The sequence below is a fragment of the Nycticebus coucang genome, chromosome 10 (assembly GCF_027406575.1).
Source record: "Nycticebus coucang isolate mNycCou1 chromosome 10, mNycCou1.pri, whole genome shotgun sequence".
In the NCBI taxonomy this organism is placed as follows: domain Eukaryota; kingdom Metazoa; phylum Chordata; class Mammalia; order Primates; family Lorisidae; genus Nycticebus; species Nycticebus coucang.
The window spans coordinates 118710119-118723394 of record NC_069789.1 but is presented as its reverse complement, the minus strand read 5'-3'; the positions used below and the strand labels follow the sequence as shown (position 1 = coordinate 118723394).

Sequence of the window (13276 nt, the reverse complement as noted above, 5' to 3'; positions counted from 1 at the left end):
TACCTCTGGGCTTTGCCTCCCTCGCCTTCCTCTTCCTCACTGGCATGAAGGGCGTTCTCCGAGTGGGAGCCTGGGATGACACCGGAGTCATCTGACTCATCTATGAGGGAGCTCTTGTCAGCCTCGCTGAAATCAGTAGCCTCCTCCATTGGCACATCTGGGAGACATGGAGCCATCAGAGAGTCCTCTACTCAGTCCTGCCATGCCCTGTTACCTCTATTGATGAATGGGTCCTCTCAGTTTCTCCTGACCTCTTACCTCCATTGATGAGAGCCTCCCCCAAGCAGTCATTAGGGACTCGGGTAGCACAGCGTTTATGACAGTTAAACTTGCAGTCTGGTAGGAAGACAGGAAACAAGGGGAAAGAGAGGTTACCTATAACGGTTGAACCTTGACCCCTAACCCTCAAAGCTTCTGGGTTAGAAAATCTGGCTTCCCCTTCCTTAGTCATTTCCCTCCTGTGAGCCAATGGTTTCCTCATCTATGAGGAGATGAGATTAAGTGGGAATACTTTGGGTCACACTCAAAATGCTTATGACTGTAAGGTTCTAACACTGTAAGTTTCCACTAACCTAGACTCCAAAATCTAGAATATAATGGGTTCTAGCAAACTATGACTCTAGACTCTAGGGCTGGGCTTCTCACCCTTTGGTGCCATTAACATTTTGGGCTGGATAATACCTTGTTGTTGGAGGCTGTTCTATGCATTGTAGGATGTTTAACGGCATCCCTAACCTGCACACCACTGGATGCCAGTAGCATCATCCCATTGTGACAAACAAAAATGTCTCTAAACCACTGCAAACATCCCCTGGGGCAAAACTGCTCCTGGTTGAGAACCACCGCTCTAGAGTTTGAAGACTATGAGGTTCTAGGCCACTACATATCAAAGATTCTAGAGTTTGCTGAAAACCTACTTTTGAAAGTTCTATGGTTCTAGATTTCTATATGTCAATGATTCTGAGTCTATGATTCTAGCTTCTAAGACTCATTTATTTATTTATTTATTTATTTTTTTTTTTTTTTTGAGACAGAGCCTCAAGCTGTTGCCCTGGGTAGAATGCTGTGGCATCACAGCTCACAGCAACTTCCAACTCCTGGGCTCAAGCAATTCTCTTGCCTCAGCCTCCCAAGTAGCTGGGACTACAGGCACCTGCCACAATGCCCGGCTATTTTTTGGTTGCAGCAGTCATTATTGTTCGGCAGGCCTGGGCTGGATTTGAACCCGCCAGCTCAGGTGTATGTGGCTGGCGCCTTAGGCTGCTTGAGCCACAGTTGCCGAAACAAGACTCTTTTTTTTTAAAAGACTCCTTTAAAAAAAAAAAAAAAAAAAAGACTACTTAATGTCTGAGGTTTCAGGGTTTCATATATCTAAACTCAAAAAGTTGACAATTCTGTAATTCTAGATTTCTCTTCCTCTGATGATTCCAAGGTTCTAAGATTCTATATGTCTAAGATTGTAGAATTTGATAGCTCTATGGTTCTTTAGCTCTAAAATTATAAAATTCCAGGATTTGATTGTTCAAAGTTCTGGGAGTCTACACTTTTAAGATTCTAGAATTAGATGATTACAAGATTGTAACTTTCTAGACTTCTTAGACTCTCAAATTTGATGCATTTAAGCTTCTGTTATTCTGAAATCCTCTGGTTCCAAAATTCTACTATTCTGAGAATCTGTAACTCAGTAAGTCTAAGATTATGGCCTAAAGTTCTGTGGTTATTTTAGTTGAATTTTATGATTCCAGAATTCTTTTTTGTTTCTTTTTTCTTTTTTTTTTTGAGACAGAGTCTCACTATGTCGCCCTGGGTAGAGTACTAGGTGTCACAGCTCACAGCAACCTCAAACTCTTGGGCTTAAACGATTCTCCTGCCTCAGCCTCCCAAGTAGCCGGGACCACAGGCACTAGCCACAACGCAGGGCTAGGTTCTAACCCACAAGCTCCAGTGTATGTGGCTGGAGCCTTAGCCACTGAGCTACAGGTGCTGAGCTGATTCCAGAATTTTTAACTCCTATCTCTAGGGTTCTGTAATTCTAGAATTCTCAGGCTGTACAGCTTTAGAATTCAATGCTAAGTGCTTTATGAATCCAGATTTCTTAGGTAGTAGGATTCCAAGGTTCTGTAAAATAACATTCTAAATTTTCAGAATTCCAAAGTTCCCAGACTGCCAGGATACAGGAAACTCCCCTTCTGAGGCCCTGTGTTTCTAGGGATCAGAATACTGTGCTGAGATTCTTGTGTCCTGCCACAAACACTGAGTATTAGGAAACCGGGAGGTTCTGCCGGGTCTGTCTTTCAAGTCAAGGCCCCATTCACCTTTGCACTGCAGGCCCTGCCGGAACAGGCCCTTGAGAAGTTTCTTACAGGCCTGGCAAACGGTGGGCCGTGTGTAGCTGTGAATGAGGAAGGTGTGGGGCACCTTGACCTTGGACAGCAGCATCTTGTCCAGCTCAATCGGGCGGCCGGTGTAGGATGAAACACAAGAGGAGGAGGAGGAGGATGGTGGCCGGCGAGGCAAAAGATCGGTGGTGCTGCGGCTCTGACAGAGAGAGTAGGAGGGAAACATCACTGCATTGCCCCCATGCTGGGGCCCTGTCACCCCCCAGCCACCAAGCCGTTCCACTCCCCAAACCCTCACCAGCTCGTCAGCCGTACAAGGCAGAGATTCGGAGGTGCCAAGGCGCACCGAGTGGCCACTGGCCAGAGACGTGGATGACAAGCGCCTCTTACGGGCTCCACTGCAGTTGTTGGGGATGCTGAAGGCGCAGCGCTTGTGGTAGTTCAGTCCGCAGCCTGAAGGGGGCATCAGAGAGTCAGAGACAAGCCTCCATCCCCCTTAGGCCTGCCACCCCTTCTTGAGCAGCTCTGCCCTCTCCACCTAAACCCCCACTAGGCCCTGTCCTTTTTTTCCCCTAATTCAATCCCCTCCAAGAAGCACTACTCTCATTAAGAGCACAACCCCAAGCTCTACCCCAGTTCCAGTTTGTAGCCCTCCCACCCAACCCACCCCCCTATCCTGCAAACCTCCGAACATGCAACCCCACTGCTCCCCACTCTACCCCTTCCCACCACCAAGAAGGGACACCTGGAAGGTGTTTCCCAAAGCTGTGCCCAGCCCCATCCCTCTATGATCAGCACCTCCCTTGAATCCTCTCCAAGGACTGTGTACTTCTATCTCTGTCCCACCCTTTTCTGTGCCTCACCCTGTCCTCAACTTTCCAAGAGAAGCCCCCTTTCCCCAGCAACCCTGCAAAATTCATCAACCCTCCAGGTCTGCTCATCCTCTCATCTGGCCCCCCTTTCTCTTTTCTGTAGGTCTGGAATCTAGGAGATCCCTTAGGGAGCCTCTTAGTGTGATTAAAGTCAATGAAAAACGGCAAAAACCCCATTCAGGCGGAACTGCTAATGGCCCAAACCCTCTGGGAAATGAAAGGCTGGGTCACCCCACCAGTTGCAGAAATGAAGGCTGTAACAGTTGTACTTCTTTCTTGTTTCATTATGAATATGTGTGTATACAAAGTAATTTCTTCTTCCCTCTTTTATCCTCTGATCATCTAACATAAGATTTTTTTATTTAAGAAATTTTATTGCTCAGAACAAAAATATGGAACGCTTAACAAATTTGTGTATCATCCTTGCACAGGGGCCACGCTAATCTCTGTATTGTTCCAATCTTAGTATATGCACCCGATCTTAGCCGATGCACCTAAGATTTATAAATAATAGTTAATGCTATATAACGGTATTTAAGTTACAGGATGTTAAAGGAGAAGAGTGAATATCACCTAAAGACTTTGCATCCTTCTGGGGAAGGAATTTTCAGTTATAATCAGGATAGCTGTATCACATGAGGCAGAAGTATGATTTCATTATTGTCCATAATTTTATTTTTTTCTTAAATATTTTTTAGTTTTTAAAGAGACAGGATCTCAGGGCGGCACCTGTAGCTCAGTGAGTAGGGCGCCGGCCCCATATGCCGAGGGTGGCGGGTTCAAACCCGGCCCCTGCCAAACTGCAACAAAAAATAGCCGGGCGTTGTGGCGGGCGCCTGTAGTCCCCGCTACTCGGGAGGCTGAGGCAAGAGAATCGCGTAAGCCCAAGAGTTAGAGGTTGCTGTGAGCCGTGTGACGCCACGGCACTCTACCCAAGGGCGGTACAGTGAGACTCTGTCTCTACAAAAAAAAAAAAAAAGAGACAGGATCTCACTCTTCCTCAGGCTAGTCTCAAACTCCTGACCTCAAGTGATCCTCCTGCCTCAGCCTCCCAAGTGCTAGGATTACAGGTATGAGCCCTCGGATCCAGCTTGTGTGTATGTATATGTATATGAATATATTTCTTTTTTTGTTGTTGTCGAGACAGAGTCTCACTCTGTTGCCCTGGGTAGAGTGCCATGGCATCACAGCTCACAGAAACTTCAAACTCTTGGGCTCAAGATATCCTCTTTCCTCAGCCTCCTGAGTAGCTGGGACTACAGGCACCTGCCACAACACCCAGCTAGTTTTTCTATTTTTAGCAGAGGCAGAGTCTCACTCTTGCTCAGGCTGGTCTGCAACTTGAACTCCTGAGCTCAGGCAATCCACCCACTTCAGCCTCCCAGAGTACTAGGATTAGTGACATAAATAATCTGGTTTGAACTAAAAATCTTAAGGTGTGAGCCACTGTGCCTGGCCTATTTTATTGCTTTTTACTTTAAAACCTCATGCTGGGCTCAGTGGTTCACACCTGTATGCTAGCACTTTGGGAGGCTGAGGCAGGAGGATCACTTGAGACCAGGAGTTCAAGACCAGCCTAAGCAACATAACGAGACCCTTTCTCTACAAAAAAGTTTTAAAAATAAGCAAATCAGTCTCAGCACCTGTAGCAGTGGTTACAGTGCCAGCCACATACACCCAGGCTGGTGGGTTCAAACTCGGCCCAGGCTTGCTAAACAGCAATGGCAACAACAACAACAAATAGCTGGGCGGTGTGGCGGGTGCCTGTAGTCCCAGCTACTTGGGAGGCTGAGGCAAGAGAATCACCTAAGCCCAGGAGCTGGAGGTTGAGGCTGGGGCAGCCAGGCACTGTAACTCATGCCTATAATTCTAGCACTCTGAGAGACCCAGGCAGGTGGATTGCTTGAGCTCATGATTTTGTGACCAGCCTGAGCAAAATCGAGACCCTGTCTCTACTAAAAATAGAAAAACTGAGGTAGCAGGATCGCTTGAGCCCAAAAGTTGGAGGTTGCTGTGAGCTACAATGCCATGGCACCCTACTCAGGGGAAAGTAAGACAGCTTGAGACTATGTTTAGAAAAAAAAAAAGAGGCTGGGACAGAAGGCTTGCTTGAGCCTAGAAATTTGGGGCTGCAATGAACTATGACAGTACCACTGTACTTCAGCAATGGAGCAAGGCCTATCTTTAAAATAAATAAATAGTCAACATCATCCACGGAGGAATTAGGCTCAATTTTCCTACTGGATCTATATATACTTGCTCTAATACATCTCCAGTGATTCCAAATGATTCCAGGATCACTTTCTATTCTGGAGCACAGAATGTTCTTCCACTCTTTGGAAGCCTCTTTCGGAACACCTTGAGAAGCATGCCTTCTAGTGGCCTACCCCATGGAGGCTTTCCCGTTCAATACTTCTCCATGTGGGCACTGTCTAGGACGCATGCCTAACACTGTGCAGGCTGTTGGTGCTACAAGAGGAGCACCAACATGGCGAATAATCTTTGCATACAGGAACCATTTCTGGGTTTTAGCCTTTAATTGCTCATATGCAATTTCAGAATCTTATCTATAACTTACAATATAAGGATCAAGATAGGGTCAGACTCCCATTGGAAGGTGTCAATGGCATTGAGTATAGTCATTTGGGCCTCTCTTGCAAACATAAGAACTTGGACCATCATCTATGAAGCTAGGCCAATGAAGTCCGTGCTGAGAACCCATTATAACTTGATGACACCAGGGTTGTACCATGACAAAGGGTGCATATGCTGAGACCTTGAGAATTGGTTGATGACAGTATTGATAATACCTTTGAATGTACTGAATTGGTTCCTATAGGCTTAATATTGCCCCTAGAGTTCTTAAATAATACATGTACACTTAAGGCTGGAACATAGGGTACTGGAGAGTGGATTTCTGTATGAGCATGGCAGGGGTGGAGCTCTTCTCTTAGACATGGTAGCTAATGGAATACCTGAGAATGTGCCTCTACTAGTAGGACCTGCTACTGGGGTGTGTGAGATGAAGATGCAGACCATCATCACACAATGAATGGTCATCATCTACTGTGCATCCTCATAGCCAATAAAGCTGTCTGTCATCTGGTAGAGTCCCCATCTCAATGTCCTCACTCACAAGCATTAATAACAGGAATAGTGAACCTATAGATCTTGACATTTGGGGTGAATCGAGACATCTAGGCTAAAGGAATACTATGTGTTCCTTTATTTTTATTAAATATAATTTAAGGAGATGCATATGGGTGCTATTATGAACTGAATGTCTATGTTCCCCCCGCCCCAGTTCATATGTTGAAGCCCTAACCCTTGTGTGACTATTTGGAAGTAGGATGTTTATAGAGATAATTAGGATTAAATAAGGGAGTGGTTCATGCGTGTAATCCTAACACTCTGGGAGGTCAAGGTTGGAGGGCTACTTGAGGTCAGAGGTATGAGACCAGCCTGAGTAAAACAAGACCACCATCTCTACTAAAAATAGAAAACCTAGCCAGGCATGGTAGTGTACACCTGTAGACACAGCTACTTAGAAAGCTGAGGCAGGAGGATTGCTTGGAGTCCAGGAATTTGAGATTGCTATGAGCTAGGCTGAGCCTATGGCACTCTATCCTAGGGGACAGAGTGAGACTCTCAAAAGAAGAAAAAAAAATTTCACAACCAATTGACTATAAGTGAGGGAGATGATCCTAGCTTACATGGGTGAGTTAGTTCAATCACTTGAAAGGTTTAGAACTGAGACGTCCCAGATGAAGAAATTTCATCTGTTTAGCTGTTTCACAGCTAATCACCTGTGGTTAGCTGCTCCAGAGAGTTCCAGGCTATCCTACGGATTTGGGAGTTGCCTAACCAACTCCTACAATCCAGTAAGCCAATTCCTTGCAACAAATCTCTTAACATGTATCTGCTACGGGCTCTGTTTTCTCTGCTCTGATCCCTGATACAGGCCCTGTCCTCTTCCCCAGCCACATGCCCTCCCACAAGCTCTGCCCCAGGGGGCCCCTACTTCTCCCTCCCAGACTCATCACCTAGGCTGGGTCCCCAGATCTCAGCCCCTCCTAGGCCCCTCCCCTTCTCTCCCAGCCTCCATTTCTGGGCTTTTACCCCTCCCTCCCGCCATAACTTCTTAGGCTCAGCTTACAGCTCTGAGCACTGCCCAACCCCCGCCCCTCCCTTAATCTCGCCTCCAGCCCCGCCCTGTCTCCCCAACCTCTGTCATCCGCCCTAGGCTCCGCCCCAGAGCAAGGCCCCGCCTCCAGTCCTCTGGCTCTTACCGTCGCACTTGAGGCCTTGGCGCACTAGGCCAAAGAGCATCTCGCCGCAGTGGTCGCAGAAAGCAGGCGCTCGGTAGGAGTGCACCGTCAGGGCGTGCGGGCGGATCTGGAAGTCCTCGAATGTGGCTGACGCTGCAGGTAGCACAGAAAAGCAGACGCTTGAGCAGGAGCGGGCTGAAGCTATTCCAGCTCCCTCTATTCCCAGGTTTCTCATAGTCCTCCCAGTAGCAAGGTTTGATCTTTCCTTTCTTCATTCACTCTCATTTTACATTCTGCCTGGGTTCAAAACCCAGCTCCACCATTGGACAAAACACCTATATACCTTTGCCAGGGGTTGGGGTGGAGTGAGAAATGGGAAGTTGTTTAATGCTTCAGTTGTGCAACAAGAAAACAGTTCTGGAGATAGGCTGTACCACAGTGTGGCAGTCCTTAACTGTTAAAATGATAACTTTTATGTTATTGTATTTTACCACAATTAATTTTTTTTTTTTTTTTTTTTTGTAGAAACAGAGTCTCACTTTATCGCCGTCGGTAGAGTGCCATGGCGTCACACAGCTCACAGCAACCTCCAGTTCCTGGGCTTAGGCAATTCTCTTGCCTCAGCCTCCCAAGTAGCTGGGACTACAGGCGCCCGCCACAACGCCCGGCTATTTTTTTATTGCAGTTCGCCAGGGCTTGGTTCGAACCCGCCACCCTCGGCATGTGGGGCCGGCGCCCTATTCACTGAGCCACAGGTGCCCCCCCACAATTAAAAATACCAACTAACCAGGCCGGGTGCGGTGGCTCACACCTGTAATACTAGCACTCAGAGAGAAAGAGGAGGGTGGACTGCCTGAGCTCAGGAGTTGGAGACCAGCCTGAGCAAGAGCAAGACCCCTCTCTACTAAACATAGAAAAACTAGCTGGGTGTCGTGGCTGGTGCATGTAGTCCCTGTTACTTGGGAAGCTGAGGCAAGAGGATTGCTCAAGCCCAAGAGTTTGAGGTTTCTGTGAGCTTCCTTGACACCACAGCACTCTGTCTACCCAGGGCAACAGAGTAAGACTGTCTCCAAAAAAAAAAAAAAAAAAAAAAAACCAACTAATCAAACAAACCAGATGGAAACCTGTGTCCCACCCTCACCCTCATTTATTTGGCATACTAGGCCAAAGAGCATCTCCCCACAGTGGTCGCAGAGGAGTTAAATGATAACTTTTATGTTATTATATTTTATAATAAATATATATTAATATAATATATAATTAAATATATATTTTATTATAAAATAGTACCATAAAAGTTATCATTTAACAGTGAAGACAGCTACACTGTGGTACAGCCTATCTGTTTGATCTAATTAGTCTCAGTTAGGGCCTGAGCATCAAGAAGGGAAACAAATACTGTGTGCCTGAGTTTTCTCACCTTTAAAGAGAAAAACCAGGCCAGGCACAGTGGCTCCTAGCACTCTGGGAGGCTGATGCGGGTGGACTGCTTGAGCTCATGAGTTTGAGACCACCCTGAGTAAAATCGAGACCCCTTCTCTACTTAAAATAGAAAACCTGAGGCAAGAGGATTGCTAGAACCCAAGAGTTGGAGGTTGCTGTGAGCTATGACACCAAGGCACTCACTCTACCCAGGGCAACAGCTTGAGACTTTGTCTCAAAAAAACAAAAGGAAAAAATAAATAAAAATAAGCTTGGGTGGCGCCTGTGGCTCAGTGAGTAGGGTGCCAGCCCCATATACCGAGGGTGGTGGGTTCAAACCCAGTCCCAGCCAAACAACAACAACAAAAATAGCCGAGCTTTGTGGCGGGCTTCTATAGTCCCAGCTACTCAGGAGGCTGAGGCAAGAGAATTGCCTAAGTCCAGGAGCTGGAGGTTGCTGTGAACTATGACGCCTAGGCATTCCACCGAGGGCGAAAAAGTGACACTCTATCTCAAAAAAATACATAAATTAAAATAAGCAGAAAGGCGGCGCCTGTGGCTCAAGGAGTAGGGTGCCAGTCCCATATGCCGGAGGTGGCGGGTTCAAACCCAGCCCCAGCCAAAAATCACCCCAAAAAAAAAAATAAATAAATAAATAAAATAAGCAGAAAAAAGGAACAAAACATACTGAGCACTATTGTAGGTGAACAGAAGAAACAAAACCTCTACCAGGCCTCTAGTAAGAAAGACAGACAGAATAAACAAAATCAATTTTCTTAACAATCACCCAATGGGCCAGGCACTGGCCTAAGTACTTTAAAATACTAAGTCAGTCTTCTCAAGAGCCCTGTGAGATACACCCTGTTATTATGCCCATTTTCTAGATGGGATACAGCATTGATGGGTTAAGCAACTTGTCCAAGGTGACATAGCTAGCAAGTCTTAGAATTTGGAATCAAACCCAGGCCAGTCTGGCTCCAGAGTTCATCCTCTTAGTGCTGTACTTACTGTCTCTCTTAAATTCTACCTAATAAAATAGAGGTATTATTATTAATTTTTTTGTAATTTGAGACAGAGTTTTACTGTGTTACCCTTGGTAGAGTGCCGTGGCATCCCAGCTCACAGCAACCTCACACTCTTGGGCTTAAGCAATTCTCTTGCCTCAGCCTCCCAAGTAGTTGGGACTACAGGCGCCTGCCACAACGCCTGGCTATATTTTTTTGTGCAGTTGTCATTGTTTTAGCTGGCCTGGGCTAGGTTCAAACCTGCCAGCCTTGGCATATGTGGCTTGCACACTACCCGCTGAGCTATGGGTGCTGCCCTAGAGGTGTTATTTTATCTTATTTTTATTTTTTTGAGACAAGAGTCTCACTATGTCACCCTCAGTAGAATGCTATGGCGTCACAGCTCACAGCAACCTGAGGCAGGAGATTGAAAAATGCAGGTTGCTTTTTTCAAAAGAAAAAATATTTTTTTGTAGAGATTTGGTTTTGTTTTTTTTTTTGAGACAGTCAGTCTCACTTTGTCACCCTCAATAGAGTGCCATCACAACTCACAGCAACCTCAAACTCTTGGGTTCAAGTGATCCTCTTTCCTCAGCCTCCCAAGAAGCTGGGACTACAGGTGCCCGCCACAACGCCCAGCTATTTTTTCTTGTAGTTATCATTGTTGTTGTTTAGCAGGCCCTAGGCTGGATTTGAACCCACCAGCCCCAGTGTATGTGGCCAGTGCCCTAACCACTGAGCAACAGGCACCAAGCCTAGAGATTAGGTCTTGCTATGTTGCCCAGTCTAGCCTCAAACTCCTGGGCTCAAGTAATCCTGGCTCGGTCTCTCAAAGTGCTAGTATTACATGCGTTGAGCCACCATGCATGGCCCTTACAGGTTTTCTTTTAAGGGTTAAATGAATGAATATATGGAAGCCTCTTGAAACAGTGCCTAGTGCATAGAAAATACTCACTAAATGTCAGGTATTATTTTACAACTGTTTCATTTTTGAACTAAGTCTCATTTATGTTTTCCCCAGAATTTTCAGTCTAACATTAAGCTATTTTTTCTTAACCTCATGCAACAGAAAGGAGACACTGCTGTACATACCAAGCGCTATTTATACACTCAGGATAAAGTTACGAACAAGAAGAATTTAAAGGGCCAGAAGCAATGGCTCACAACTGTAATCCTAGCACTTGGGAGGCCAAGGCAGGCAGATTGCCTGAGCTCACGGTTCGAGACCAGCCTGAACCAGAATGAGACCTTGTCTCTAAAAATAACTGGGCATTGTGGCAGGTGCCTGTAATCCCAGCTATTTGGAAGGCTGAGGCAAGAGAATTGCTTAAGCCCAGGAGTTTGAGGTTGCTGTGAGCTATGACGCCACAGCACTCTACCAAGGGCAACAAAGTCAGACTCTGTCTCAAAAAAAAGAGGGCGGCACCTATGGCTCTGAGAGCTATAAAAGCACAGCACCCTACAGAGGGTGACAAAGTGAGATTCTGTCTCAATAAAAAAAAAAAAAGATTTACATTCTGCTGTCAGGGACTGACATTCTTTGGGGGAGACAGACAAGAAAGATAAACACATAAATAAACAAGGAAATTTCAGACAATGCTAAGTGCTCTGACAACAGTAAATAGGGGGCAAGGTGGGGGGATTTCCAAGCAGAGAGAACAGTAGCGCAAAGTCCTCTAAGTGGGAAGGAGGTTGGTCTATTTAAGGGACAGTGGGCAGGCAAGCAGGGGTAGAAGAAAGAAAGTATGGACACTGTTTTTTGTTTTTTTGAGACACACTCTCACTATGTAGAGTGCTGTGGCGTCATAGCTCACAGCAACCTCCAACTCTTGGGTTTAAGCAATTCTCTTGCCTTAACCTCCCAGTAGCTGGGACTACAGGCACCTGCCACAATACCCAGCTATTTTTTTTTTTATTGTTGTCATTGTTGTTTTTAGCAGGCCCTGGCTGGGTTCGAACCCACCAGCCTGGTGCATGTGGCCAGTACTCTAACCACTGAGCTACAGGTGCTGAGCCAATAGGCACTGTTGAGATAAACTCAGGGAAGTGGCAGAATCACAGATGACCAGGTGGGAAGAAGCTTGGTTTGTTCAAGGGGAGAGAGAGCGTACATGTATGCATGGAACCAAGAAAGGAAAGTAATGATATAAATTCAGGGAACTAGCTGAAGCCAGATCATAGATGGCCTTGAGACAATGCTAAGAAGTTTGCATTTCATTTCCAGGGTACTGGGGTGTCCTAGGATAATTCTGAGCAGTGGTGTTTCATGTTTTGACTTAATTCTACTGAAATGGTCTAGGCATGTAGGCAGGAGGTTAGTGGGTGCTTGGATCAGTGGGGTGATAAGAAATATATTCAAGATGTATGTTATTACAGGGCCAGTTGGTTTGTTGATGGCTCAAGTGAGTGGGTAGGAGAAAAAGAAGTCAAGGATGCTCCAAGATTTGGACCCCAAGCCCCAAATCCTTCATTGACATGAGCCTACGGGAAGAACAGGTTTAGAAGTGGGACAGGCCACATCTGAGATGCCTATTAGATGTCAAGGAAAACTGTCCAGGAGACATTATATAAACAAGACTCAGGTTTAGAGAAGACACTAGAATGAAGATAAAAATTCAAGAAAGGCAACTTTTAAGAGCATATTTAAAATCTGAATGAAGTCACCAAATGTGTAAATCCAAGCTTTAAACTGTTATTCATTCGACAAATCTTACTGAGCATTGCAATATGCAAGAGAGGCAGAGAGGGCAGCGCCTGTGGCTCAGTGAGTAGGGCGCTGGCCACATAAACTAAGGGTGGCAGGTTCAAACACGGCCCTAGCCAAACTGCAACAAAAAATAGCTGGGTGTTGTGCTGGGCACCTGTAGTCCCAGCTACTGGGAGGCTGAGGCAAGAGAATCGCCTAAGCTCAAGAGCTGGAGGTTGCTGTGAGCTGTGACGCTACAGCACTCCACGGAGGGTGACAGAGTAAAACTCTGTCTCTAAAAAAAATAATAATAATAAAATTAAAAAAGAGAGAGGCTATGGCCATGAGCAAGGCAGATGCCCCACCCTCATGAGGAACCCAGGTGGTAACAGCTTGCCCATCTATAAAATGGGAATGTAGAGTGGGTGGGCTAGATTCTGGCTGTCCATTAGGTAATCACCTGTAAAAATACTTTTGTCCAAGTCTCATTTCATCTGGCAGAGATTCTGATTTTATTTGGCATCTTAGTGGGAGGAAGCATGGATATTAGAACTTTTTTTTTTTTTTTTTAGAGAAAGAGAGAGTCTCACTCTGTTGCCCTTGGTATAGTGCCCTGGCATCATAACTCATAGCAACCTCAAACTCCTGGGTTCAAATGATCCTCTTGCCTCAGCCTCTCGAGTAG

General features: G+C 45.9%; 1 protein-coding gene and 1 non-coding gene across 4 annotated transcripts in view; both read right to left on the bottom strand.

Annotated features, from left to right (window-relative positions):
- Positions 1 to 13276, bottom strand: part of PRKD2 (protein kinase D2) — a 42303-nt gene that overhangs the window by 24836 nt on the left and 4191 nt on the right. For all 3 annotated transcript variants that reach the window (XM_053604167.1, XM_053604166.1, XM_053604168.1), the window contains 5 exons: positions 7501 to 7632; positions 2638 to 2792; positions 2316 to 2538; positions 259 to 336; positions 4 to 157 (listed from right to left, as the gene is read on the bottom strand). In XM_053604167.1, the coding sequence (XP_053460142.1) occupies positions 4 to 157; positions 259 to 336; positions 2316 to 2538; positions 2638 to 2792; positions 7501 to 7632 (742 nt within the window). The remainder of the gene's footprint in view (positions 1 to 3; positions 158 to 258; positions 337 to 2315; positions 2539 to 2637; positions 2793 to 7500; positions 7633 to 13276) is intronic.
- Positions 3598 to 3703, bottom strand: LOC128597888 (U6 spliceosomal RNA). Its single transcript, XR_008383442.1, has one exon. It is a non-coding gene; the product is annotated as a U6 spliceosomal RNA (small nuclear RNA).